Here is a 26451-nt window from a genome sequence, read left to right as displayed (position 1 = left end):
TTGTCACCAATTTCAGGCCCAACAAATCCATTTCATTGGAACATCACTAACTTTTAAGTACCTGTCAGTGCATTGATATCCCACGATCTGTGCCGTTTTTCTCGTGCGCGTAGTTTTGACTTTCCCTTTGCCCAGTTGAGAAGACGATCAGCGAAATCTTTCCGTATTACTTTTGTGACTCCTGCGTCAACAAAAATCACAAATTTTGCCGGAGCCCTGTCATGCTTGATCCCCTTTTTCAATCGATTGATGATGTCTTCTGTGAGTCTCTGTTGTTGGCGAGCGACAATGTCAATAGGGAACTTCTTTATCTTGTCCAAATCGAGCCTTTAAACACAAAAAGTTGGGTTTAGATAAAAAAATAAACATAATACAGTCTCCCTGTCCTTGTGGTTAAGGCATCCGCCCCCAGAGCGGGAGGTTGAAGGTTAGAGTCTTGCATGGGACTTTTTACATGGCCAGTTGCGGACCCAGCAGCTAGTTAAATAGAGGGGTTCCAATTATCTTCCAGCCAGATTTCTGGCATATAGGATAGGAATTGGTTCACTTATGTAGGTGTCTCATAAGCCCAATGGGCTGGACCTCAACTAAGAGGGGTGACACTATAATAAACAAACACTACTTTTTTAATACAAGTTTACATGTGGTTAGGAACATTACAAATACCCCAAATATGGGCTTTGTCTAACAGAAAGCCAGCCTGTTGTATATGATATACATTGTGAATTAATGTTTGATGAATTTCCAAACTATCAAACATGTAGTTGGGATCCATATATCTCAATGAAATCTAAAAGGGGCGACACTGACATTAAACATGATCTTGATTTTAAAGTGCTCAACAATTCTGTTGCAATAAATATACAATGTATTGGTATTAATAGATAATTGCCTTATTTAGTTTTACCATTTTATATACCACAAGGTAGGAAAATAAAACAATATGTTGAAAAGAAGTGTCATGTCTTTGCTATAACATCAGTACATTGTAATTTTTTAATAAAAAAAAAAAATGTTAAACAAAAAAATAATAATTAAATAAAAATAATTTAAAAAATTACCTACCAAGGTTCACTTTTATGATCAAATCTCACAGGGACCTCTCTGATCTCAGCCTATGAAATAAGATAATAACATGCTTTAAGGAAAGTTATAGAGATTTGTTTCAAACAGTAAAATTATAATATTTTTTTCACTGTTATGAAATTTTAGCCCGCTCCCACTTCTTAATCAAATGTCAGCACACACTGGGCTGGGACATGTCACTTCTACCATTTAACTAGTCAAACCTGGTTGAACAGTCACCTGCTTTAAAGGGTCACCTGCCTTATCAGGGCACTCCAAATTTCCCCCATACGTTTTTACTATATAAAGTATGCGCATTAAGCTGCCAACTGTCTAACGCGGCCGCGGCCACTAATATTTGTCCCTGTGAAGCCATAAAAACACTAATTAGCGGCCACTAATCCCTTGTCACTGACACTTCTGCAGGTAAGGTTTAATTGCCAATACACAGCTTTAATTGATACTGAAGTTGACGGAAAAGAACAACAGCCTCGGATATTTCCGTTGTCCAATGAAAATGCCTATAACATCACACGAATACCATGCGTGTTTACTTATCGAGAGATCATGTTAATCACACGTCGGTGAATGATTCGATCATAATTGACACACTTAATGAAGATATTTTAATAATTACGAAGATAATTGTCAAATACCGACAAAGAACGCTGGATATGATAATTATCAATTTACATTTTGCACTGTTACTTGATGGTGTGAAACGAGTTACGATGTGTATTCATTTCTGTATTAATTTTCAAAGTGCTCGGCTTTATACTTCTACGAACGGATACTTACATTGCATTGTTCGTGGTATACTTTTTAATTTTGGTTATGGCTGACAATAAAATAAATCAGAAGTGTTTGACTCTAAAAGAATGTGTCGAGTGTATTAAATTATTAGAAAACGGCCATACTGCAAGAAGAACTGTGGACTGAGTCAAATCAGTTTCTTGCTTATGCTAACAATTGAAATCAAAACACGAAAAGACAGCGGAAAATTACAGGAAACAAGGACTCAATGAACTGGTGTATTCATGGTTTTTGACTCACTGAGTGACATGCTTGACATGATAATGTTGGCTCAATGTAAATGCACTTTAAATTAGAGACAGAAGTTAAGCAAATGAAAATGACTGATTACTTTAAAAATTGAACTTAAAAATGTACATGTAGTTGTGTGGACTAATTTTTTTTTTATGCTATGTAGTATGTATTAGCTTTTATATATTGCATTGTATTTGTAATTTTGCAATAAAGTTTTTTTTTCTACATTTGCATTCAACCTTCTTTAATGGTACTGATGAACTGATTGTGGGGTGAGGTGGTGGTTAAGATACATAATAGACCTCTGTTTGAACAAAGCCAAAGTGTCAGAAAAGTCCAACCTGGACTCAGTGGCCACCTGTAGTAAGCAGCCACTTTTACCTTTTCCCAAAGGTGGCCACTTAATATAGGTTTGACTGTACTACAATTAAATGTCATGTTTTATCTTTAGATATATCATAAACATAAAATTATATATTTCAGTGTAGAATGGTAATATTTTTCACCTCATCACAAGAAGTAAATAATTCAATCATGACTATGCCACTCATGAACGATAGCTTTTGGTGCTCACTTGGTGAAACATATTGCGAACTTACACTTTAACAAACAATTTGCCACTATATCACCATTGAAAACAAATAGCATAAATAGTTTATCTTTCAAAATATCGTGTGTGTTTTTTCAAAGATCATTAAACATTAACTGTAATTAATGGAAGATAATCCTTTAAAATTTGAATTATGAAGTTCATGATGATTGTTGTCAATCAAAGTATTTACCCTAGCTCCTTGTGCTAGTGTCAACTCCACAACACCGAGCAGTGTCTGCAGCTCTTTCAAGGGCAGGTAAGTGGTGGCTGCAACTGAACTGTAATAAAGGGAGGTAATTCATTATTCCATCTAGAAGATTTGAGTTATCTACCCAATAAATTGGATGAGCTAGTTCAGATTCCACAACACTGAGCATATGATTATTATAACATCATAGACTCATGAGTTATGTACCTTTGAACTCTAATCAGTCAATACCAGCTCCATAGCACTAAGGCACATATCAAGTTAAGTAATTTGTACAATTTGTGTCCAACACTAAACATTTATAATTGATAATAGGGAGATAATTATGATTACAACATGGAACATGAGTTATCTTAAATCTACCTACCATTTAGAGGATGAATGGGTCAATATGAACTGCACCACTCTAAACAATATCTTAATATGAGTCAAGGGCAATTAACTTATGGTGAAAACTAACATGCAATAAAGGGAGTTAATTATTACCACACTTGGTCAGTTCTTCAATATCCTATAAGCACTTGGCTTGAATTAGCCAAATCCATGTAAACAGTTACTTCCCTTTGCAGAACATAATTCACTGCCCTCATGCAAATCATAGATTAAGATCATATGTCATGCCAAAAGTAAAAAATATTCTTTCTTTCTAATTTTTAAACATAAAATAAATTTAAAAAAAATAATAATGAAATATTGCTGAAATTCACCTAAACAATGGTAAAAAATATACAGCTGAAATTCAGCCAGTTATGAGCAAAGACCTTCACACCCTGTCAAAGGAGATCACCACGTAGGAGATTGGAACTTAGCAAGATATCTTTTCTCACAACTGCCTATTTTTACCTATATTACCTAATAAACTATCAGCGGTTTTTTCACTTCTAAATGAATGGTGGCAGGACCCTTTGATCGGGGGAAAAAAGCGATGTTTCAGCAAAAAGCATGTTCCATATAATATCAAAATTGCTTTCAAACCTTTTATTCACCAAACCTATCAACTTATATAGATCGCACTATATTGCTACAATTGCTTTATGTTTAGAGATCAATGCTCAAAAAAATAAGGGAATTTTTTACTTGGGAAGGAGAATAATATTTATATTTTTAGGAGAAGAATTGAGCCAAATTTCGTCCCCCAAAAAGGGGCTGAAAAAACATCTTTAAATAATACATTTAAAAATGACCAGGCAGACGACATGTTATCAAAATTGTACTGTAGTGAAGGGAGGTAGTGTAGCGATGAAAAACAACGTTTTTTTTAACTTGGTTAGTTATAATAATTCTATTGTCATCAAAATATTAAGAAGTATCATGATCATTTTTGGAAATTATACCACATTGTATACTTCTTCATACATACAAAAAAGACTTTTCAAAAACTGTTAAAATTGAAGGAATGAAACATTTCAATAAGCTCAAGATGATCATGCAGATGACACAATGAATACATGTAAATTATTTATCTGTCAGGTTGTGAAATAAATTTTAGTTTATTAAAGATCGTACATATTAGTTTAATCCACTATAGAAATAAATGACTTCAATAAATTGTCATCAAAAAGATGTTAAGTTTTGTTAATCATACCTTTTCCCTTTTTCAGACCAAAGTGATCTTTAACACGATATGATTAGGCCAAAAAAGAAATGGTTTGTTTGGGGTTACATCCTTTTAGAAAACAGGTAGGGAACCTTAAAACCGACAATTTGCTGGTCTAGACCAATTTTAGTCACAGAAAATGGGGGTCCATATCACCAGACTCGGACAGACTGATGCCAGGGTTGGAACGATTGAGGTTCCAATCCTTTAAAAGCCCTGGTTGGGAAGGTAAGCTTTTTTTTTAAAAGCTTTATGTAAGATGGTTATTGTCATCATAAGAGAATGGCACTAAAGTTCTCCTCTGTAGAAAACTGTAAAATTACATATTAAAGGACACATTTAAAAAAATATATATATTTATATTACATTAACCAACAGACTATAAAAATGGTAGGGTCTGAGCGACTATTGCAGGTAGGTGCAATGAACCAAAAATATTTTTTTCAGGCCTCAGTTTTATCACATTTATCACTTCATAAACTGTTTTATCTCCTTTATTCAAGATGTGGTCATAAATTATAATATTGAATATATGAAATTTGTTGCATCAAAATATCAAGTACAAGAGAATATTTGAAAGAAAACAAATGTTTCATCTTAAAATTTGCTTTGAACTTTTATTCTATATCAGTTTAACTATAGTGTCATGTATAATGCCTGCATGTCATATATGAGTAAATGTCGCAGTACTTAAACAAAGTACGAGTGAAATGAACTTTATTCCTTTACTTATAAATCTTCTAAAATGTTTACATACAAGGCAATGTGCACATAACATTTGGCATTTTTCAAGGATGTAATAAATGTATCTCAAGTACTGAAGTTTAACAAAAACAGGCACATGCCTCAGTTTTGAGGTAATCAAATATAAAAAGTCCCTGGAAATTTATAAAACATATCAAGGTGACAAGTTATGACATAAAATTAATTTTATCATAAAATAAAGAAATGTAAAATTATATTTTCTGCCGGGAGATGGAATCTGTGTTGTCTAAGTCTGTGGTCGGAAACCATATGTATTACACCATCCGTAACGGTTGCTATGGATATGTTTTGTGTTAGATATGAATCAAAGGTTACTGGAAGGACATACTTGGTCAACATTGAAACAAAGTTTGCCAACATTTGAATGTAATAAGGGTTATATCTATTGAAATCAACAGTTCCGTTGATAGGTTTGTACCATCAGGGAGTGGGTAATGAGAATCTTTCAAGGGGCTTATTTCAATGATGGGTTTTTACTATCAGAGAGTAGGGTAATGATAAGCTTTCAAGGGGCATAATTAAATGATGGGTTTTTACTATCAGGGAGTAGGGTAATGAGAAGCTTTCAAGGGGCATAATTCAATGATGGGTTTGTACCATCAGGGAGTGGGTAATGAGAAGCTTTCAATGGGCTTAATTCAATGATGGGTTTTTACTATCAGGGAGTAGGGTAACGAGAATCTTTCAAGGGGCATAATTCAATGATGGGTTTTTACTATCTGGGAGTAGGGTAATGAGAAGCTTTCAAGGGGCATAATTCAATGATGGGTTTTTACTATCAGGGAGTAGGGTAATGAGAAGCTTTCAAGGCGCATAATTCAATGATAGGTTTGTACCATCAGGGAGTGGGTAATGAGAAGCTTTCAAGGGGCATAATTCAATGATAGGTTTGTACCATCAGGGAGTAGGGTAATGAGAATCTTTCAAGGGGCATAATTCAATGATGGGTTTTTACTATCTGGGAGTAGGGTAATGAGAAGCTTTCAAGGGGCATAATTAAATGATGGGTTTTTACTATCAGGGAGTAGGGTAATGAGAAGCTTTCAAGGGGCATAATTCAATGATAGGTTTGTACCATCAGGGAGTGGGTAATGAGAAGCTTTCAAGGGGCATAATTCAATGATAGGTTTGTACCATCAGGGAGTAGGGAAATGAGAATCTTTCAAGGGGCATAATTCAATGATGGGTTTTTACTATCTGGGAGTAGGGTAATGAGAACCTTTCAAGGGGCATAATTGAATGATGGGTTTTTACTATCAGGGAGTAGGGTAATGAGAAGCTTTCAAGGGGCATAATTCAATGATGGGTTTTTACTATCAGGGAGTAGGGTAATGAGAATCTTTCAAGGGGCATAATTCAATGATGGGTTTGTACCATCAGGGAGTGGGTAATGAGAAGCTTTCAAGGGGCATAATTCAATGATAGGTTTGTACCATTAGGGAGTGGGTAATGAGAAGCTTTCAAGGGGCATAATTCAATGATAGGTTTGTACCATCAGGGAGTGGGTAATGAGAAGCTTTCAAGGGGCATAATTCAATGATAGGTTTGTACCATCAGGGAGTAGGGTAATGAGAATCTTTCAAGGGGCATAATTCAATGATGGGTTTTTACTATCTGGGAGTAGGGTAATGAGAAGCTTTCAAGGGGCATAATTCAATGATGGGTTTTTACTATCAGGGAGTAGGGTAATGAGAAGCTTTCAAGGGGCATAATTAAATGATGGGTTTTTAATATCAGGGAGTAGGGTAATGAGAAGCTTTCAAGGGGCATAATTCAATGATAGGTTTGTACCATCAGGGAGTGGGTAATGAGAAGCTTTCAAGGGGCATAATTCAATGATAGGTTTGTACCATCAGGGAGTAGGGTAATGAGAAGCTTTCAAGGGGCATAATTCAATGATGGGTTTTTACTATCTGGGAGTAGGGTAATGAGAAGCTTTCAAGGGGCATAATTCAATGATGGGTTTTTACTATCAGGGAGTAGTGTAATGAGAAGCTTTCAAGGGGCATAATTCAATGATAGGTTTGTACCATCAGGGAGTGGGTAATGAGAAGCTTTCAAGGGGCATAATTCAATGATAGGTTTGTACCATTAGGGAGTAGGGTAATGAGAATCTTTCAAGGGGCATAATTCAATGATGGGTTTTTACTATCAGGGAGTAGGGTAATGAGAAGCTTTCAAGGGGCATAATTCAATGATAGGTTTGTACCATCAGGGAGTGGGTAATGAGAATCGTTCAAGGGGCATAATTCAATGATAGGTTTGTACCATCAGGGAGTAGGGTAATGAGAAGCTTTCAATGGGCATAATTAAATGATGGGTTTTTACTATCAGGGAGTAGGGTAATGAGAAGCTTTCAAGGGGCATAATTCAATGATAGGTTTTTACTATCAGGGAGTAGGGTAATGAGAAGCTTTCAAGGGGCATAATTCAATGATGGGTTTTTACTATCAGGAAGTGGGGTAATGAGAACCTTTCAAGGGGCATAATTAAATGATGGGTTTTTACTATCAGGGAGTAGGGTAATGAGAAGCTTTCAAAGGGCATAATTAAATGATGGGTTTTTACTATCAGGGAGTAGGGTAATGAGAAGCTTTCAAGGGGCATAATTAAATGATGGGTGTTATCTATCAGGGAGTAGGGTAATGAGAAGCTTTCAAGATGATATTTAACATTAAATCATTTTCAATTATGAAATTGTCTATGTGACATGTTTTTTTCTTATAATTTCTCTTTCATCATAATTATGGCATTTAAAATTGAATGATTAATTCTAAATTATTTTTGCAGGGCTATAAAATCACCAGATAGATTAACTTCACATCCAATGCCATGGGCATATCATTTGACTAAATGCATTTAATGTCACATTATTGAAATACTTGAATATTGAAACAATACAGCTATAAAGTCATGCCATCGAGTAATGACATTTTGATAGTAAATTATTCATCTTGATTACATTTTAATTGTCTCATAGAGTATGGTAATTTGACATTTGATAAAATAGGGCTAATACCTTTTAGTATCATACCTTATAAAAATATTGGCTAGAGAGAAAACGGGTGTTTGAAATAAATATGATTGTGTTATTTATTGTCATATTGTAGTATTTATTTAATTATTTGTTTGTCTGTTCATTCATCTATTTATTTATACTTTTCTTTTATTTTATTGTTATTTATTATTTTATTGATTGATTGATTGATTAATTGATTGCTTGAACGATTGATTCATTTATTTTTATTTATTTATTTATTTATTTATTTATTTATTTATTTATTTATTTATTTATTTGTTTATTTATTTTTTAATTGATTGATAGAATGATTGATTGATTCATTTATTCATTTACATAATCATCTATTTGTATATTTATTTATTTATCTATTTCATGTTATTTACATATTTATTGATTGATTTATTTATTGACTTACTCACTATGTTTTATATTTACATATCCATTAATTTACTTATTTATGAAATTATTAAAGGTGCAAGGTTCATATATCAATACATCAAAAAAATTCATACTTACCAAAATGTCAGAATCCTATTTGTAATTCAATTATTTAATTTCATAATTTAAATAACTGTTCAAACTACAAACACTTTGAAACTGTTTACATATACATGCAAATCACCTAAAACTTCAAGTAGATGAATTGATTAATGGAAATTAATATTCCAAGTTTTGCATTTGCCTAAACAGAGGCACTCAAGTCTAAAAACATTGTTTAAAGTCTGGTAAACTTGTGTCAACATAATTATTGGATTTTCACTTAAACTCTGTATAATTTCCAGCTAACATTCAATATTTAATTTCCTAACATTGGCAAACAAGTTTGAACTAAATGGATTACAGATACAAAGTCATTAGGAAGCTATTTTCAAATTTGCAACATTGTAATTTTGTACAGTTCAGTATAAGCCACATATAATAGTAATAATTTGTGGATATGACATTTTCTTATAAGCAGCCATTGAGGCAGAGGCAGCAGCATCATTGTTGTCGTCAACACCACCACCACCACCACCACCACTTTCATCATCGTCATTGTCGTCGTCATCGTCGATGTCATCAACATCATCATCATCATCATCATCATCATCATCATCATCATCATCATCATCATCATCATCACTGTCATCGTCATTGTCATCATCATCGTTGTTGTCATCGTTGTCATCATTATCATCATCATCATTATTATCATCATCATCATGTAATAGTTGCCATCATCATCATCATCATCATCATCATCATCATCATCATCATCATCATCATCATCATATCATTACAATCATCATCATTATTACCATCACCAAAATTATCACAAAATCAACAAGTAAAATTTAAATATTCCTCTGCAAATAAAAATTCCATTAATTACCACAATTATTCATAACAGTTAAAGCAAAAATACTTTTATTAACCAACTATAACATACAATTTCCTATAACTTACTTAAGAAAGCATGTTTATCCACTAACAACTATCTTCTATCACTTAACTACGCACATTGCAACTTAACGTTAACTTATACCAGGCTGCTGTGAGCTTACATTCGAATCTTCCCCGATATGGAACTCATGAGGTGCTTATCAGAACAATAGAAAACTGGTTTAATTGCGAGATATCAATCAAACGTGGCTTTAACTCATTTCAAATGAACAATACTGTATATTGTCATACAGGTTTAGATATAAAATGATACCGTTTTATTCAGGGTGTATCTTTATAAGACTTTGAACAATAGATCGGGGGCACACTTTGTATGGAATACTGACACGCGCTATTGTAATTTAAGTTTTGTCAATAATAAATTGTTATTTTTGTGGTCCATAAAGCGTGTAAATATTACGTGAATGTGGCCTTTGAACGTATAAAATGAGATTGGCTTTTACTGTATCTCTTGTGACATCTGTTAATTACTTTTTCAAATGGAATTTAAACTAAGAGTGAATGATATTTTTCAACTGAAAACAGCAATTCAGTTTGACAGAAAGAAAAGAAATGAATCAAAAATCTGTCAATATAATTAAAACGCAGTAAACTAACCCTTTATTATTACCAAACATTTCAACAAAAGCATAGGTTAAACATTTGTCTGATATATATATATATATCTGCTCATGATGTTTGATTATCAACTTTCAGCTATCCTGTATTAAGATTTACAATGACATGTAATGCAGTGGAGAATGAGACTGATTTAATTTACATATTTTAGCAAGGGGCATAACTTTCAAAATACTTAAGAGGTGTGACAGCATGTGCGCATAATATGTCATGTATCCATGTGTGAAAAACTATCATGCTTCAACAGTCCTTGCTCAAGATATGTAAATGAATTCAATGAAACATGTGTTGTTGTTGTTGTTTTTAATGCTAAGAGGGGGATAACTCCAAAAATAGTTCAATCATACTGGTGTGACTGCATGCCAGCAATGAACTGTCCATTATGAAGGGTAATAACTCAAAAAAAGTCAGCAACAAACTGTCTGACAAGAAGGGGAACAACTCCAGAAATAGTTCAATCATAGTTATGTGACTGCATGTCAGCTATGAACTATGATTTAAACTGTTCATTAACAGTAATGGTATAAGTAAAACATCTACAATACTGGATGCTGAATGATAAGACTAATAGAGACTAACTATAGTCCATGTCCATTCATTTTATTCGAGAGATCCATAAAAAATTAACGTTGGCTGATTTACAGTGGATTTATTTTCATTTTATCAAGTTTTCAGTATATGTAAGTATTTCTTTAAATATGCATTTATCAAACTAAAGGTTGATGCAAGTAGAGCGTCCCACTGAAATTGATTAATGCCTATAATCAACCATTTACCTCAGCTTAAGTGTTCAAAATTATGCTTTGTCTCCTGGCTAACCTCTGTTTTAATCAAAATTAATAACAGTTGACTGTAGATTTACCAAAAGAGCTGCACAGCAAATTTGAACAGTCAAAGTGCTCATGATATGTAAATGAATTCAATGAATCATGCTTGTTGTTGATTTTTAATGCTAAACGGGGGATAACCCCAGAAATAGTTCAATCATAGTGACATGATAAGCAAGCAAGCAATAAACTGTCCATTATGAAGGGGAGTAACTCCAAAAATAGTCAGCAACAAACTGTCTGACAAGAAATTTGAACAAGAAATGCCGCAATGCGACGAATCCAGGTTTTCAATGATTGACAAAAGAGCTTCAGCCTGTATTTTTAGTAACAGTGACATTGACCATAGGGACCCAAAATGCAATCCCATGAAAGGTCTCCATAAACTCTTCCTTTATACCAAGTTTGGTCAAGATATGTGAACCCTGACTAAAGTCATTCAGTTTCAACTGTTTTTCCGGCCACCCGGCAGAACAACAGCGTTCGTCAATCTTATAACCATATGTGGAAACCTAGTTAAAAATACTGCCATCCCATTGGACAAAATATAATTTTGAACACTTAATCAAGTTAACCATTATCAGCTGGCTGGTATACACATAAAAAAATTCTAAATAGACCCAGACATGTGAACCTTTGGCAATGACAGAGAGGTACATTGAGGTCTTAAAAGCGGTATTTTGGGTTCAAAAGCGGTAGAATTTCTAATTCCTTTAATTTTCAGTCAAAAACAATGATGGAAACAGTGTAAACAAAAACTTGATATTTGTTACTTTTTTTAGATTTTCGGAAGATACGAATAAAAAACGCCAAGGTTAAGAGACTTGTCAAATGTCAGTGTTTGTTTGAGAAACAGAAGGAATATTACCTCTGTTTTGTAAAAACAAGTTTATATATTCAGAAGAGCTGCTAAAAAATCAAATCAGACAGCCAAAACAGGTCAGCGTGTAAGTGCAGACGACTGCAAAATTGTATATGTCAATTTTCCCGCCAAAATGTCGTAAAATTTTATACACTGTAGATAATTAATAACACCTTGGAAATGTTTTTTTTTTTTTTTATTGTTTTATAATGTCTTTGATATTTACTAACATGCTGATTAGTAGGATGCCAATTAACAAAGAATGCTGATTAGTGGTCTTTTGTACCGTACTGATAACTAAGCAACCATCTCGGCCGAAGTGTGAAGTGATTTGACAAGTTGTTTATTGCAACATGATCTTTAAAGTGACAGAATGCTATGGTATTTTAGCATGGTTGATAGAATTTTGAGGTTTTTAAAAGAACATTTAAGGCCAATTTGTAAGAATTTTGAGGTTTTTTAAAAGAGCTTCAATAACGGAATATTTCGACGGGAAAGCGGTAGGGCGTTAGAATGGTCTCAAAATCGGTATATTTTACCTACCGCCAGTAGAGTTCACATGTATGATAGACCAATACACTATATCTTTGAATCCTCTACCAGTTACCTCTACTATTTCTTACCAGACGTTTGTTCCATATCCGACCAGAATGTCCCCTTTGTTATTCGCAAAGCAAGCCGCGTATATTGGCGTGGCAAAGTTCATCTCACGCAGTAGCTCATTATGATGGTTCCAAACCTGGTGACAAAAGCAACAAAAACAGTCAAAGAAAATGGTAAATAACACCATCCATAAAAAATTATGCCAGGCAATGTTGGTGTAAATGATATAGTGGTATAAGCTTCAGCTTTACAAGTTTCTGGTCAATTAAAAAAGCAGCATTAAAAGTCCCAGAGTCACATTAAATACCCACAAAGGGCCCAACACCTGTGCCACTGTATCAGGGCTTGGTCTATTTTAAAACAAATACTGTGCGTTTCATGGGTTCAAAATGATAGATTCATTACTTGGTTTACACTATATATAATAAATAACTTAGAGGAATTACCATTTTACCAAACAATTATGAAACAAGTGTAGAAAACCAAGTCATAAAGGGAGCCCTGGGTGAACATGAAAACTTTTCCGTCACAAGTTTCATAAAAGCTTGTGTTATATGGCAATTTATGTAAGATCCTAAGTATCTAATTTTGTATCAAATGGCAATGATTGTAAGATTCTTTTAATCACATGATACATTTGTCACCATTTACCATGAAAATATTAATCATTTTGTGGTAAAAAGTTGATGCTAAATCAGTAAGGCAAAATGGCGTCAATTCATGTTATATTACATCAGTGTAAAACAAGAAAATACTTTATGGTTGTATTACACTAGTGTTATTGAAGAAAATACTTTATGGTTGTATCACACTAGTGTTATTGAAGAAAATACTTTATGGTTGTATTACACTAGTGTTATTGAAGAAAATACTTATTGGTTGTATTACACTAGTGTAATAGAAGAAAATACTTATTGGTTGTATTACACTAGTGTAATAGAAGAAAATACTTATTGGTTGTATTACACTAGTGTAATAGAAGAAAATACTTATTGGTTGTATTACACAGCTGAGTGTAATAGAATAATATACTAAATGGTTGTATTACACTAGTGTAATAGAATAATATACTAACTGGTTGTATCACACTAGTGTAATAAAAGAAAATACTAAATGGTTGTATTACACTCTTGTAACAGAAGAAAATACTAAATGGTTGTATTACACTCTTGTAACGGAAGAAAATACTAAATGGTTGTTTCACACTAGTGTAATAGAAGAAAATACTAAATGGTTGTATTACACTAGTGTAATAGAAAAAATACTAAATGGTTGTATTACACTCTTGTAACAGAAGAAAATACTAAATGGTTGTATTACACTTTTGTAACAGAAGAAAATACTAAATGGTTGTTTTACACTAGTGTAATAGAAAAAAATACTAAATGGTTGTTTTACACTAGTGTAATAGAAGAAAATACTAAATGGTTGTATTACACTCTTGTAACAGAATAAAATACTAAATGGTTGTATTACACTAGAGTAATAGAAGAAAATACTAAATGGTTGTATTACACTAGTGTAATAGAAAAAAAATATGGTTGTATTACACTAGTGTAATAGAAGAAAATATTTAATGGTTGTATTACACAAGTGTAATAGAAGAAAATACTTAATGGTTGTATTACACAAGTGTAATAGAAAAAAATTAATGGCTATATAACACTCAAAACAAGTAACGTCATGTGATCAATGGCAATAAACCAAAGTACCTTGACATATCCATCCAGCCCGGAAGTGAGGATGAGGTTCAACATGGGACACATATCTAGAGAAAGCAGCTGAAATGTATGACAGGAATGAATAAGTCAACAAGAGCAGTGTGGAGTGATGACCAACACTTGTCTGTTGATGTTTTCTCACTTGACAAAGGGCATAATTAAACCATTCCTAAAGCAAGATATATGGTGGACCTTGCTACAAATATGCGTATTGTCTATGGTAACATGTATACCAAGTTTCATTTGAATCTCTTGCAATCTTTTAGTTTAAGACCAAAGTTAAGGTTTTTGAACATCGATGACAATGACACCAAGACAATGACAATGCCTAAACTACTGTTATTAGAAAAACTGATATTAAGGGGAATAAGACAGGTTAATGAAATAAATAATCAGAAGCCTAATAGTTGAGTTTTATCTGTGGCAGCTCTACAAATAGTCTCAGATTCCCTGGAAATGGATTTAAAGCTGTACCCTCAAAGATTGACCTTTTTGAAAACTATTTTATTTTTTGTCTTTGTATTTTTCAGTGCGTATCTGGAAAACAGTGATATAAAACTGCTGACAAAAGTTCAGATAACAGTTTTTCATATTTATGTTCAAAATTGATGTTTTATGGCTAAAAGCATTAGTACTAGCACTGATGAGATTTTCGGCATAAAAACATCAATTTTCGAAAAAACTGTAATGATTGAATCTGAAATTTATATAATACTGACCTCCTGGGTATGGTCTTCATCCGGAGGGTGGGAGATTTGAAGTGGCATCACAGGGTCTATCTTGGCATTGATACCTTTGGCACACACATTCTTCAGAAAATGCTTAAGAGTCTCCTTGATTGGAACAAGTTTGTACATCAACAGACACCTGCAAATCCAGTCATATTTTTAAAAAATGTAGCGGGTGGGTGGAATAACTAAATTTCAAAGAGTGGAAGACAAAAGTATATATATCTGCGCTTTCATTTAAATGCGCACAATATCAATAGGTTTATGCAAAAAAAAAATACAAAAAAAAAGCATTATCCCATTAACATTTGAAGTTAATGATAAAACCAAACATTTGTTCCGGTAACAAATATTATGCCAAAACTGGCAGCCAGTATTTTTATGAACACTTTACAGATACAAATGTTATACCCCACTTGGCGGTCTGTATTTACAGATAGAAATGTTATACCCCACTTGGTGTCCTGTATTTACAGATACAAATGTTATACCCCACTTGGTGTCCAGTGTTTACAGATACAAATGTTATACCCCACTTGGCGACCTTTATTTACAGATAGAAATGTAATACCCCACTTGGCGACCAGTATTTACAGATAGAAATGTTATACCCCACTTGGCGACCTGTATTTACAGATAGAAATGTTAAACCCCACTTGGCGACCAGTATTTACAGATAGAAATGTTATACCCTACTCGGTGTCCAGTATTTACAGATAGAAATGTTATACCCCACTCGGTGTCCAGTATTTACAGATACAAATGTTATACGCCCACTTGGTGTCCAGTATTTACAGATAGAAATGTTATACCCCACTTGGCGACCTGTATTTACAGATACAAATGTTATACCCCACTCGGTGTCCAGTATTTACAGAAACAAATGTTATACCCCACTTGGGGACCTGTATTTACAGATACCAATGTTATACCCCCACTTGGCGACCAGTATTTACAGATAGAAATGTTATACCCCATTTGGCGACCAGTATTTACAGATAGAAATGTTATACCCCACTCGGTGTCCAGTAATTACAGATACAAATGTTATACGCCCAGTTGGTGTCCAGTATTTACAGATACAAATGTTATACCCCACTCGGTGTCCACTTTTAACAGATACAAATGTTATACCCCACTTGGTGTCCAGTATTTACAGATAGAAATGTTATACCCCACTCAGTGTCCAGTATTTACAGATAGAAATGTTATACCCCACTTGGTGTCCTGTATTTACAGATACAAATGTTATACCCCACTTGGTGTCCAGTATTTACAGATAGAAATGTTATACCCCACTCAGTGTCCAGTATTTACAGATAGAAATGTTATACCCCACTTGGTGTCCTGTATTTACAGATACAAATGTTATACCCCACTTGGCGACCTGTATTTACAGATAGAAATGTAATACCCCACTTGGGGACCTGTATTTACAGATACAAATGTTATACCCCACTCGGTGTCCAGTATTTACAGATACAAATGTTATTCCCCACTTGAGGACCTGAATTTACAGATACCAATGTTATACCCCACTTGGCGACCAGTATTTACAGATAGAAATGTTATACCCCATTTGGCGACCAGTATTTACAGATACAAATGTGATACCCCACTTGGTGTCCAGTATATACAGATAGAAATGTTATACCCCACTCGGTGTCCAGTAATTACAGATACAAATGTTATACGCCCAGTTGGTGTCCAGTATTTACAGATAGAAATGTTATACCCCACTCGGTGTCCACTTTTTACAGATACGAATGTTATACCCCACTTGGTGTCCAGTATTTACAGATAGAAATGTTATACCCCACTCAGTGTCCAGTATTTACAGATAGAAATGTTATACCCCACTTGGTGTCCTGTATTTACAGATACAAATGTTATACGCCCACTTGGTGTCCAGTATTTACAGATACAAATGTTATACATCACTTGGCGACCTGTATTTACAGATACAAATGTTATACCCCACTCGGTGTCCAGTATTTACAGATACAAATGTTATACCCCACTTGGGGACCTGTATTTACAGATAGAAATGTTATACCCCACTCGGTGTCCACTTTTTACAGATACAAATGTTATACCCCCACTTGGTGTCCAGTATTTACAGATAGAAATGTTATACCCCACTCAGTGTCCAGTATTTACAGATAGAAATGTTATACCCCACTTGGGGACCTGTATTTACAGATAGAAATGTTATACCCCACTCGGTGTCCACTTTTTACAGATACAAATGTTATACCCCCACTTGGTGTCCAGTATTTACAGATAGAAATGTTATACCCCACTCAGTGTCCAGTATTTACAGATAGAAATGTTATACCCCACTTGGTGTCCTGTATTTACAGATACAAATGTTATACGCCCACTTGGTGTCCAGTATTTACAGATACAAATGTTATACCCCACTTGGCGACTTGTATTTACAGATACAAATGTTATACCCCACTCGGTGTCCAGTATTTACAGATACAAATGTTATACCCCACTTGGGGACCTGTATTTACAGATACCAATGTTATACCCCACTTGGCGACCAGTATTTACAGATAGAAATGTTATACCCCACTCGGTGTCCACTTTTTACAGATACAAATGTTATACCCCACTTGGTGTCCAGTATTTACAGATAGAAATGTTATACCCCACTCAGTGTCCAGTATTTACAGATAGAAATGTTATACCCCACTTGGTGTCCTGTATTTACAGATACAAATGTTATACGCCCACTTGGTGTCCAGTATTTACAGATACAAATGTTATACCCCACTTGGCGACCTGTATTTACAGATACAAATGTTATACCCCACTCGGTGTCCAGTATTTACAGATACAAATGTTATACCCCACTTGGGGACCTGTATTTACAGATACCAATGTTATACCCCACTTGGCGACCAGTATTTACAGATAGAAATGTTATACCCCATTTGGCGACCAGTATTTACAGATACAAATGTTATACCCCACTTGGCGACCAGTATTTACAGATAGAAATGTTATACCCAACTCGGTGTCCAGTAATTACAGATACAAATGTTATACGCCCAGTTGGTGTCCAGTATTTACAGATAGAAATGTTATACCCCACTCGGTGTCCACTTTTTACAGATACAAATGTTATACCCCACTTGGTGTCCAGTATTTACAGATAGAAATGTTATAGCCCACTCAGTGTCCAGTATCTACAGATAGAAATGTTATACGCCCACTTGGTGTCCTGTATTTACAGAAACAAATGTTATACGCCCACTTGGTGTCCAGTATTTACAGATACAAATGTTATACCCCACTTGGCGACCTGTATTTACAGATACAAATGTTATACCCCACTCGGTGTCCAGTATTTACAGATACAAATGTTATACCCCACTTGGGGACCTGTATTTACAGACACCAATGTTATACCCCACTTGGCGACCAGTATTTACAGATAGAAATGTTATACCCCATTTGGCGACCAGTATTTACAGATACAAATGTTATACCCCACTTGGCGACCAGTATTTACAGATAGAAATGTTATACCCCACTCGGTGTCCAGTAATTACAGATACAAATGTTATACGCCAAGTTGGTGTCCAGGTTTTACAGATACAAATGTTATACCCCACTTGGTGTCCAGTATTTACAGATAGAAATGTTATACCCCACTCGGTGTCCACTTTTTACAGATACAAATGTTATACCCCACTTGGTGTCCAGTATTTACAGATAGAAATGTTATACCCCATTCAGTGTCCAGTATTTACAGATAGAAATGTTATACCCCACTTGGCGACCTGTATTTACAGATAGAAATGTTATACCCCACTTGGCGACCTGTATTTACAGATAGAAATGTTATACCCCACTCGGTGTCCAGTATTTACAGATACAAATGTTATACCCCACTTGGCGACCTGTATTTACAGATAGAAATGTTATACCCCACTTGGCGACCTGTATTTACAGATAGAAATGTGATACCCCACTTGGTGTCCAGTATTTACAGATAGAAATGTTATACCCCACTCGGTGTCCAGTAATTACAGATACAAATGTTATACGCCCAGTTGGTGTCCAGTATTTACAGATAGAAATGTTAAACCCCACTCGGTGTCCAGTATTTACAGATACAAATGTTATACCCCACTTGGGGACCTGTATTTACAGATAGAAATGTTATACCCCACTCGGTGTCCACTTTTTACAGATACAAATGTTATACCCCACTTGGTGTCCAGTATTTACAGATAGAAATGTTATACCCCACTCAGTGTCCAGTATTTACAGATAGAAATGTTATACCCAACTTGGTGTCCTGTATTTACAGATACAAATGTTATACGCCCACTTGGTGTCCAGTATTTACAGATACAAATGTTATACCCACTTGGCGACCTGTATTTACAGATACAAATGTTATACCCCACTCTGTGTCCAGTATTTACAGATACAAATGTTATACCCCACTTGGGGACCTGTATTTACAGATACCAATGTTATACCCCACTTGGCGACCTGTATTTACAGATACCAATGTTATACCCCACTTGGCGACCAGTATTTACAGATAGAAATGTTCTACCCCATTTGGCGACCAGTATTTACAGATACAAATGTTATACCCCACTTGGCGACCAGTATTTACAGATAGAAATGTTATACCCCACTCGGTGTCCAGTAATTACAGATACAAATGTTATACGCCCAGTTGGTGTCCAGTATTTACAGATAGAAATGTTATACCCCACTTGGCCACCAGTATTTACAGATAGAAATGTTATACCCCACTTGGCGACCAGTATTTACAGATAGAAATGTTATACCCCACTTGGCAACCAGTATTTACAGATAGAAATGTTATACCCTACTCGGTGTCCAGTATTTACAGATAGAAATGTTATACCCCACTCGGTGTCCAGTATTTACAGATACAAATGTTATACCCCACTTGGCGACCAGTATTTACAGATACAAATGTTATACCCCACTTGGTGTACTGTATTTACAGATACAAATGTTATACCCCACTTGGCGACCAGTGTTTACAGATAGAAATGTTATACCCCACTTGGCGACCAGTATTTACAGATAGAAATGTTATACCCCACTTGGCGACCTGTATTTACAGATAGAAATGTTATACCCCACTCGGTGTCCAGTATTTACAGATACAAATGTTATACCCCACTTGGCGACCTGTATTTACAGATAGAAATGTTATACCCCACTCGGTGTCCAGTATTTACAGATAGAACTGTTATACCCCACTCGGTGTCCAGTATTTACAGATACAAATGTTATACCCCACTTGGTGTCCAGTATTTACAGATACAAATGTTATACCCCACTTGGCGACCTGTATTTACAGATACAAATGTTATACCCCACTCGGTGTCCAGTATTTACAGATACAAATGTTATTCCCCACTTGGGGACCTGTATTTACAGATATCAATGTTATACCCCACTTGGCGACCAGTATTTACAGATAGAAATTTTATACCCCATTTGGCGACCAGTATTTACAGATACAAATGTGATACCCCACTTGGTGTCCAGTATTTACAGATAGAAATGTTATACCCCACTCGGTGTCCAGTAATTACAGATACAAATGTTATACGCCCAGTTGGTGTCCAGTATTTACAGATAGAAATGTTATACCCCACTTGGTGTCCACTTTTTACAGATACTAATGTTATACCCCACTTGGTGTCCAGTATTTACAGATAGAAATGTTATACCCCACTCAGTGTCCAGTATTTACAGATAGAAATGTTATACCCCACTTGGTGTCCTGTATTTACAGATACAAATGTTATACGCCCACTTGGTGTCCAGTATTTACAGATACAAATGTTATACCCCACTTGGCGACCTGTATTTACAGATACAAATGTTATACCACACTCGGTGTCCAGTATTTACAGATACAAATGTTATACCCCACTTGGGGACCTGTATTTACAGATACCAATGTTATACCCCACTTGGCGACCAGTATTTTCAGATAGAAATGTTATACCCAATTTGGCGACCAGTATTTACAGATACAAATGTTATACCCCACTTGGTGTCCAGTATTTACAGATAGAAATGTTATACCCCACTCAGTGTCTAGTATTTACAGATAGAAATGTTATACCCCACTTGGTGTCCTGTATTTACAGATACAAATGTTATACCCCATTTGGCGACCTGTATTTACAGATAGAAATGTTATACCCCATTTGGCGACCAGTATTTACAGATACAAATGTTATACCCCACTTGGCGACCAGTATTTACAGATAGAAATGTTATACCCCACTCGGTGTCCAGTAATTACAGATACAAATGTTATACGCCCAGTTGGTGTCCAGTATTTACAGATAGAAATGTTATACCCCACTCGGTGTCCACTTTTTACAGATACAAATGTTATACCCCACTTGGTGTCCAGTATTTACAGATAGAAATGTTATACCCCACTCAGTGTCCAGTATTTACAGATAGAAATGTTATACCCCACTTGGTGTCCTGTATTTACAGATACAAATGTTATACGCCCACTTGGTGTCCAGTATTTACAGATACAAATGTTATACCCCACTTGGCGACCTGTATTTACAGATACAAATGTTATACCACACTCGGTGTCCAGTATTTACAGATACAAATGTTATACCCCACTTGGGGACCTGTATTTACAGATACCAATGTTATACCCCACTTGGCGACCAGTATTTACAGATAGAAATATTATACCCCATTTGGCGATCAGTATTTACAGATACAAATGTTATACCCCACTTGGTGTCCAGTATTTACAGATAGAAATGTTATACCCCACTCAGTGTCCAGTATTTACAGATAGAAATGTTATACCCCACTTGGTGTCCTGTATTTACAGATACAAATGTTATACCCCACTTGGCGACCTGTATTTACAGATAGAAATGTTATACCCCACTTGGGGACCTGTATTTACAGATACAAATGTTATACCCCACTCGGTGTCCAGTATTTACAGATACAAATGTTATTCCCCACTTGGGGACCTGTAATTACAGATACCAATGTTATACGCCCAGTTGGTGTCCAGTATTTACAGATAGAAATGTTATACCCCACTTGGTGTCCAGTATTTACAGATAGAAATGTTATACCCCACTCAGTGTCCAGTATTTACAGATAGAAATGTTATACCCCACTTGGTGTCCTGTATTTACAGATACAAATGTTATACGCCCACTTGGTGTCCAGTATTTACAGATACAAATGTTATACCCCACTTGGCGACCTGTATTTACAGATACAAATGTTATACCCCACTCGGTGTCCAGTATTTACAGATACAAATGTTATACCCCACTTGGGGACCTGTATTTACAGATACCAATGTTATACCCCACTTGGCGACCAGTATTTACAGATAGAAATGTTATACCCCATTTGGCGACCAGTATTTACAGATACAAATGTTATACCCCACTTGGCGACCAGTATTTACAGATAGAAATGTTATACCCCACTCGGTGTCCAGTAATTACAGATACAAATGTTATACGCCCAGTTGGTGTCCAGTATTTACAGATAGAAATGTTATACCCCACTCGGTGTCCACTTTTTACAGATACAAATGTTATACCCCACTTGGTGTCCAGTATTTACAGATAGAAATGTTATACCCCACTCAGTGTCCAGTATTTACAGATAGAAATGTTATACCCCACTTGGTGTCCTGTATTTACAGATACAAATGTTATACCCCACTTGGCGACCTGTATTTACAGATACAAATGTTATACCCCACTTGGTGTCCAGTATTTACAGATAGAAATGCTATACCCCACTTGGCGACCTGTATTTACAGATACAAATGTTATACCCAACTTGGCGACCAGCATTTACAGATAGAAATGTTATACCCCACTTGGCGACCTGTATTTACAGATACCAATGTTATACCCCACTTGGTGTCCTGTGGGGAGGTTTTTTTTGGAGTACGTCAGACTCCTGCACTAGTATGATCTAAGGTTTACCATCTAAGCCCTAGCGACGTTTTATCACACAAAGCCACGCTGATGAGATTGGAGTACATGCAGATAAGAAGTGGACAGGAGGTCAGGTAAATCTGAAACAAACCATTTGTTTTTAATAAAGATTTGTGGCATCAAAGCAAGAATTCCTCCCAAATGGCAATTTGTCAGCAAAAAATGGGGTGACATAACATTAAATCAAGATATTCTTGGTGCAAATTAACGAATAATATATTTCTGACTTAAGGCGTAATTTTATTTTCATGAGGTGACACAAATTATAATATTCTAACTAACAAGCCATCAAAGAATTTCAATTAATTCAGTCAACATTTTCATTATTCCTAGAAAGTTACAGAGCAAATATGGTTGGTCATTTCTAATAAATAAATTTAAGATATTTGATATGAAATTGGTGACATCAATATAACTTTTCTATGTAAACAACCAGTTGAAAAAACTATATATATACAAAATTAATACTGTGTTATTGGATCATTGTATATCTTTTACCCTCCTATTATATCCTACACATTCAAAATACCTTGATCACTGGAAAAAAATACAGGACTGGACGCTTTTCTTCCATCTCCACGTCGACAGACCAGATCTTCACAAACATGTCTGTCCCTCCAGAAATGATCATCCTCGTTGTTTCGGCGATGCCCGTTCCAGCCTCGTTAAGGCGAAGACATGCCTCCATACACGTCACCGATCCCTCATGGGCCTGAAGAGGCTCCGGTAGAGAGCAGACGAGGGCTTCAATTAAAACGATCTGTAAGGAACAGGAGAATGGTCAGATAAATAAAACACATTTCAGAGCATGTTACAAATCACTCTTGGCCCTGAAGAGGCCCCGGCCTTCTGTATGGGACAGGAAAAGTGTCAAAAAGATAAGACATGCCTCCATGCATGTCACCACTCTCTTGTGGCCCTGAAAAGGCTCCGGTAGAGAGCAGACGAGGGCTTCAATTAAAACGATCTGTAAGGAACAGGAGAATGGTCAGACAAACAAGACATGCCTCCATACACATCACTGATCTCTCATGGGCCTGGAGAGGCTCCGGTAGAGAGCAGACGAGGGCTTCAATTAAAACGATCTGTAAGGAACAGGAGAATGGTCAGACAAATAAGACATGCCTCAATACACATCACTGGTCCCTCATGGGCCTGAAGAGGCTCCGGTAGAGAGCAGACGAGGGCTTCAATTAAAACGATCTGTAAGGAACAGGAGAATGGTCAGATAAATTAAACACATTTTAGAGCATGTTACAAATCACTCTTGGCCCTGAAGAGGCCCCAGCCTTCTGTATGGGACAGGAAAAGTGTCAAAAAGATAAGACATGCCTCCATGCATGTCACCACTCTCTTGTGGCCCTGAAAAGGCTCCGGTAGAGAGCAGACGAGGGCTTCAATTAAAACGATCTGTAAGGAACAGGAGAATGGTCAGATAAATTAAACACATTTTAGAGCATGTTACAAATCACTCTTGGCCCTGAAGAGGCCCCAGCCTTCTGTATGGGACAGGAAAAGTGTCAAAAAGATAAGACATGCCTCCATGCATGTCACCACTCTCTTGTGGCCCTGAAAAGGCTCCGGTAGAGAGCAGACGAGGGCTTCAATTTATAAGATTTGTAGGGGACAGGAAAAGGGTCATAAATTAGACATACTTTTAATGCGCCTCACTGACCCCACAAGGGCCTGAAAGGACTAAAGAAAGCCCTGGCACATCATAATCCCCTTGATGGCCTGAAATGGCTCAAACAGAGGGCAGACAAGAGCTTCACCTTAGGTGATTGGTATGGGTCAGGATAAGGATGAATTAAACACAACTCCAGATACCTTACCAACTACTCATGGACATGAAGCACATCCTACATTGAGCAGGTGAGAGAAGATCACACAGAATGATCTACAGGGGTAAGGGTCAGATAAAACACACCTCCAAATATGTAACTGACCCAATGTGGGCTATCCTTGCTAACTTTAAAACATGAATTATTTTATGATGTGCTCATATTTTCAAATACAAACAAGTACAGTTGAAACAGTTGTCTTAAATCTTGTCAGAAATACTGCCGTTTACAAAGTTTATTCATTAAACATCTTGAGGAGTAATGATTTTAAAGTTAACAACGATGATGTTAACAACGTTGTTAACTTTAACAATGTTCTGAACAATCTCACCTTATTGCCATTATTTTGAACTTCTAATTTACCGCCAATTTCCTTCCCGAAAGATATTAATTTTTATGCTTGGCAATGAATGATACATGTGATAAAAAGAGTCTTACATTTGTTGCTATTTCTTACAACAATTTATGAGACTCGCTACAAAAAAGTTTTAAAACATGCCGAAGTTTGAATTGTAACATTTCCAAAACTCAAATGAATGTTTGTACTAAATGGCAAATCATGCAATATTCTATACATATTCTTAAATAATAAAAAACTTAATTAATATTAGGCTACAAGATACACAAATCTAAAATTTAAAGTCAGGTATATGTTAACAAGAAACGTTAGCTCAATGAGCTATTTTCCGACATGAATAATACACGGTACTATAAAAAGTAACATTTTACTATAAAAATTTGTTCCCGCAATAATGATTATCGTCCCCGCCCGTGAGATTATCACGGCACGTCAGGGCGATTATGGCATAATTGCCTGATGAAGACGAGAACATGCACACTGACGTCATTTTCACGAAATTTTCCGACATGAATAATAAACATACATATCAGATCAAAACATAACAAATTTGCTGGTAGATTTAAAGGTGACAAACCTGGCCATTGGTAAGCCCTGCGAACACAAGGTTGTCGATGTCTGTTCCATCCTCACATGGAAACTCCTGCAGAATTAAAGTACATGTGTACTGCAACATCCATTAAAGATGCACTCTCACAGATTGACAGATTCTACATTATTTAAGTTTTTCTCTCAAAATGACATGTGTACTGTAACATTCATTAAAGCAGTACTCTCACAGAATGATAGTTTCGACATTATTTTAGTTTTTTATCTCAAAATCAGCTGATTTTGGTATCAATGCATTCAATTCATTCATATTAGATAACTCATAATAAAACAGCTATCAATCATTTGAGAAAATGCCTAAAATTCCATTTCATAGAACATCAATTCTCAAACGTAAATATGAAAAACTGCAATCTGATCTTTGGTCAGCACTGGTGTAAGTGTAGACGTGAAAAGATAGCAGATTTTTTTTTTATTGATTGATTGTCCGGTTAGCGCAGTGGTTAGTGCACTCACTTCTCACCTAAGCAACCCATGTTCGATTCCCGGCCTAGGGGCATGTGAGT

General features: G+C 35.6%; 1 protein-coding gene across 1 annotated transcript in view; it reads right to left on the bottom strand.

Moving 5' to 3' along the window:
* LOC128240971 (uncharacterized) overlaps positions 1-26451 on the bottom strand; it is a 94645-nt gene that overhangs the window by 55174 nt on the left and 13020 nt on the right. Inside the window, exons 17-26 of the mRNA XM_052957958.1 lie at positions 25914-25979; positions 23667-23897; positions 23126-23217; positions 15090-15237; positions 14362-14430; positions 12670-12785; positions 2928-2982; positions 1358-1387; positions 1066-1109; positions 62-327 (exon numbers count right to left, since the gene is read on the bottom strand). Coding sequence (XP_052813918.1) covers positions 62-327; positions 1066-1109; positions 1358-1387; positions 2928-2982; positions 12670-12785; positions 14362-14430; positions 15090-15237; positions 23126-23217; positions 23667-23897; positions 25914-25979 — 1117 coding nt within the window. The remainder of the gene's footprint in view (positions 1-61; positions 328-1065; positions 1110-1357; positions 1388-2927; positions 2983-12669; positions 12786-14361; positions 14431-15089; positions 15238-23125; positions 23218-23666; positions 23898-25913; positions 25980-26451) is intronic.

Source organism: Mya arenaria, chromosome 7 (genome assembly GCF_026914265.1).
Source record: "Mya arenaria isolate MELC-2E11 chromosome 7, ASM2691426v1".
In the NCBI taxonomy this organism is placed as follows: Eukaryota; Metazoa; Mollusca; class Bivalvia; order Myida; family Myidae; genus Mya; species Mya arenaria.
Note: the sequence above shows the minus strand (reverse complement) of the source record. Positions and strands in the feature narration are given on the sequence as shown.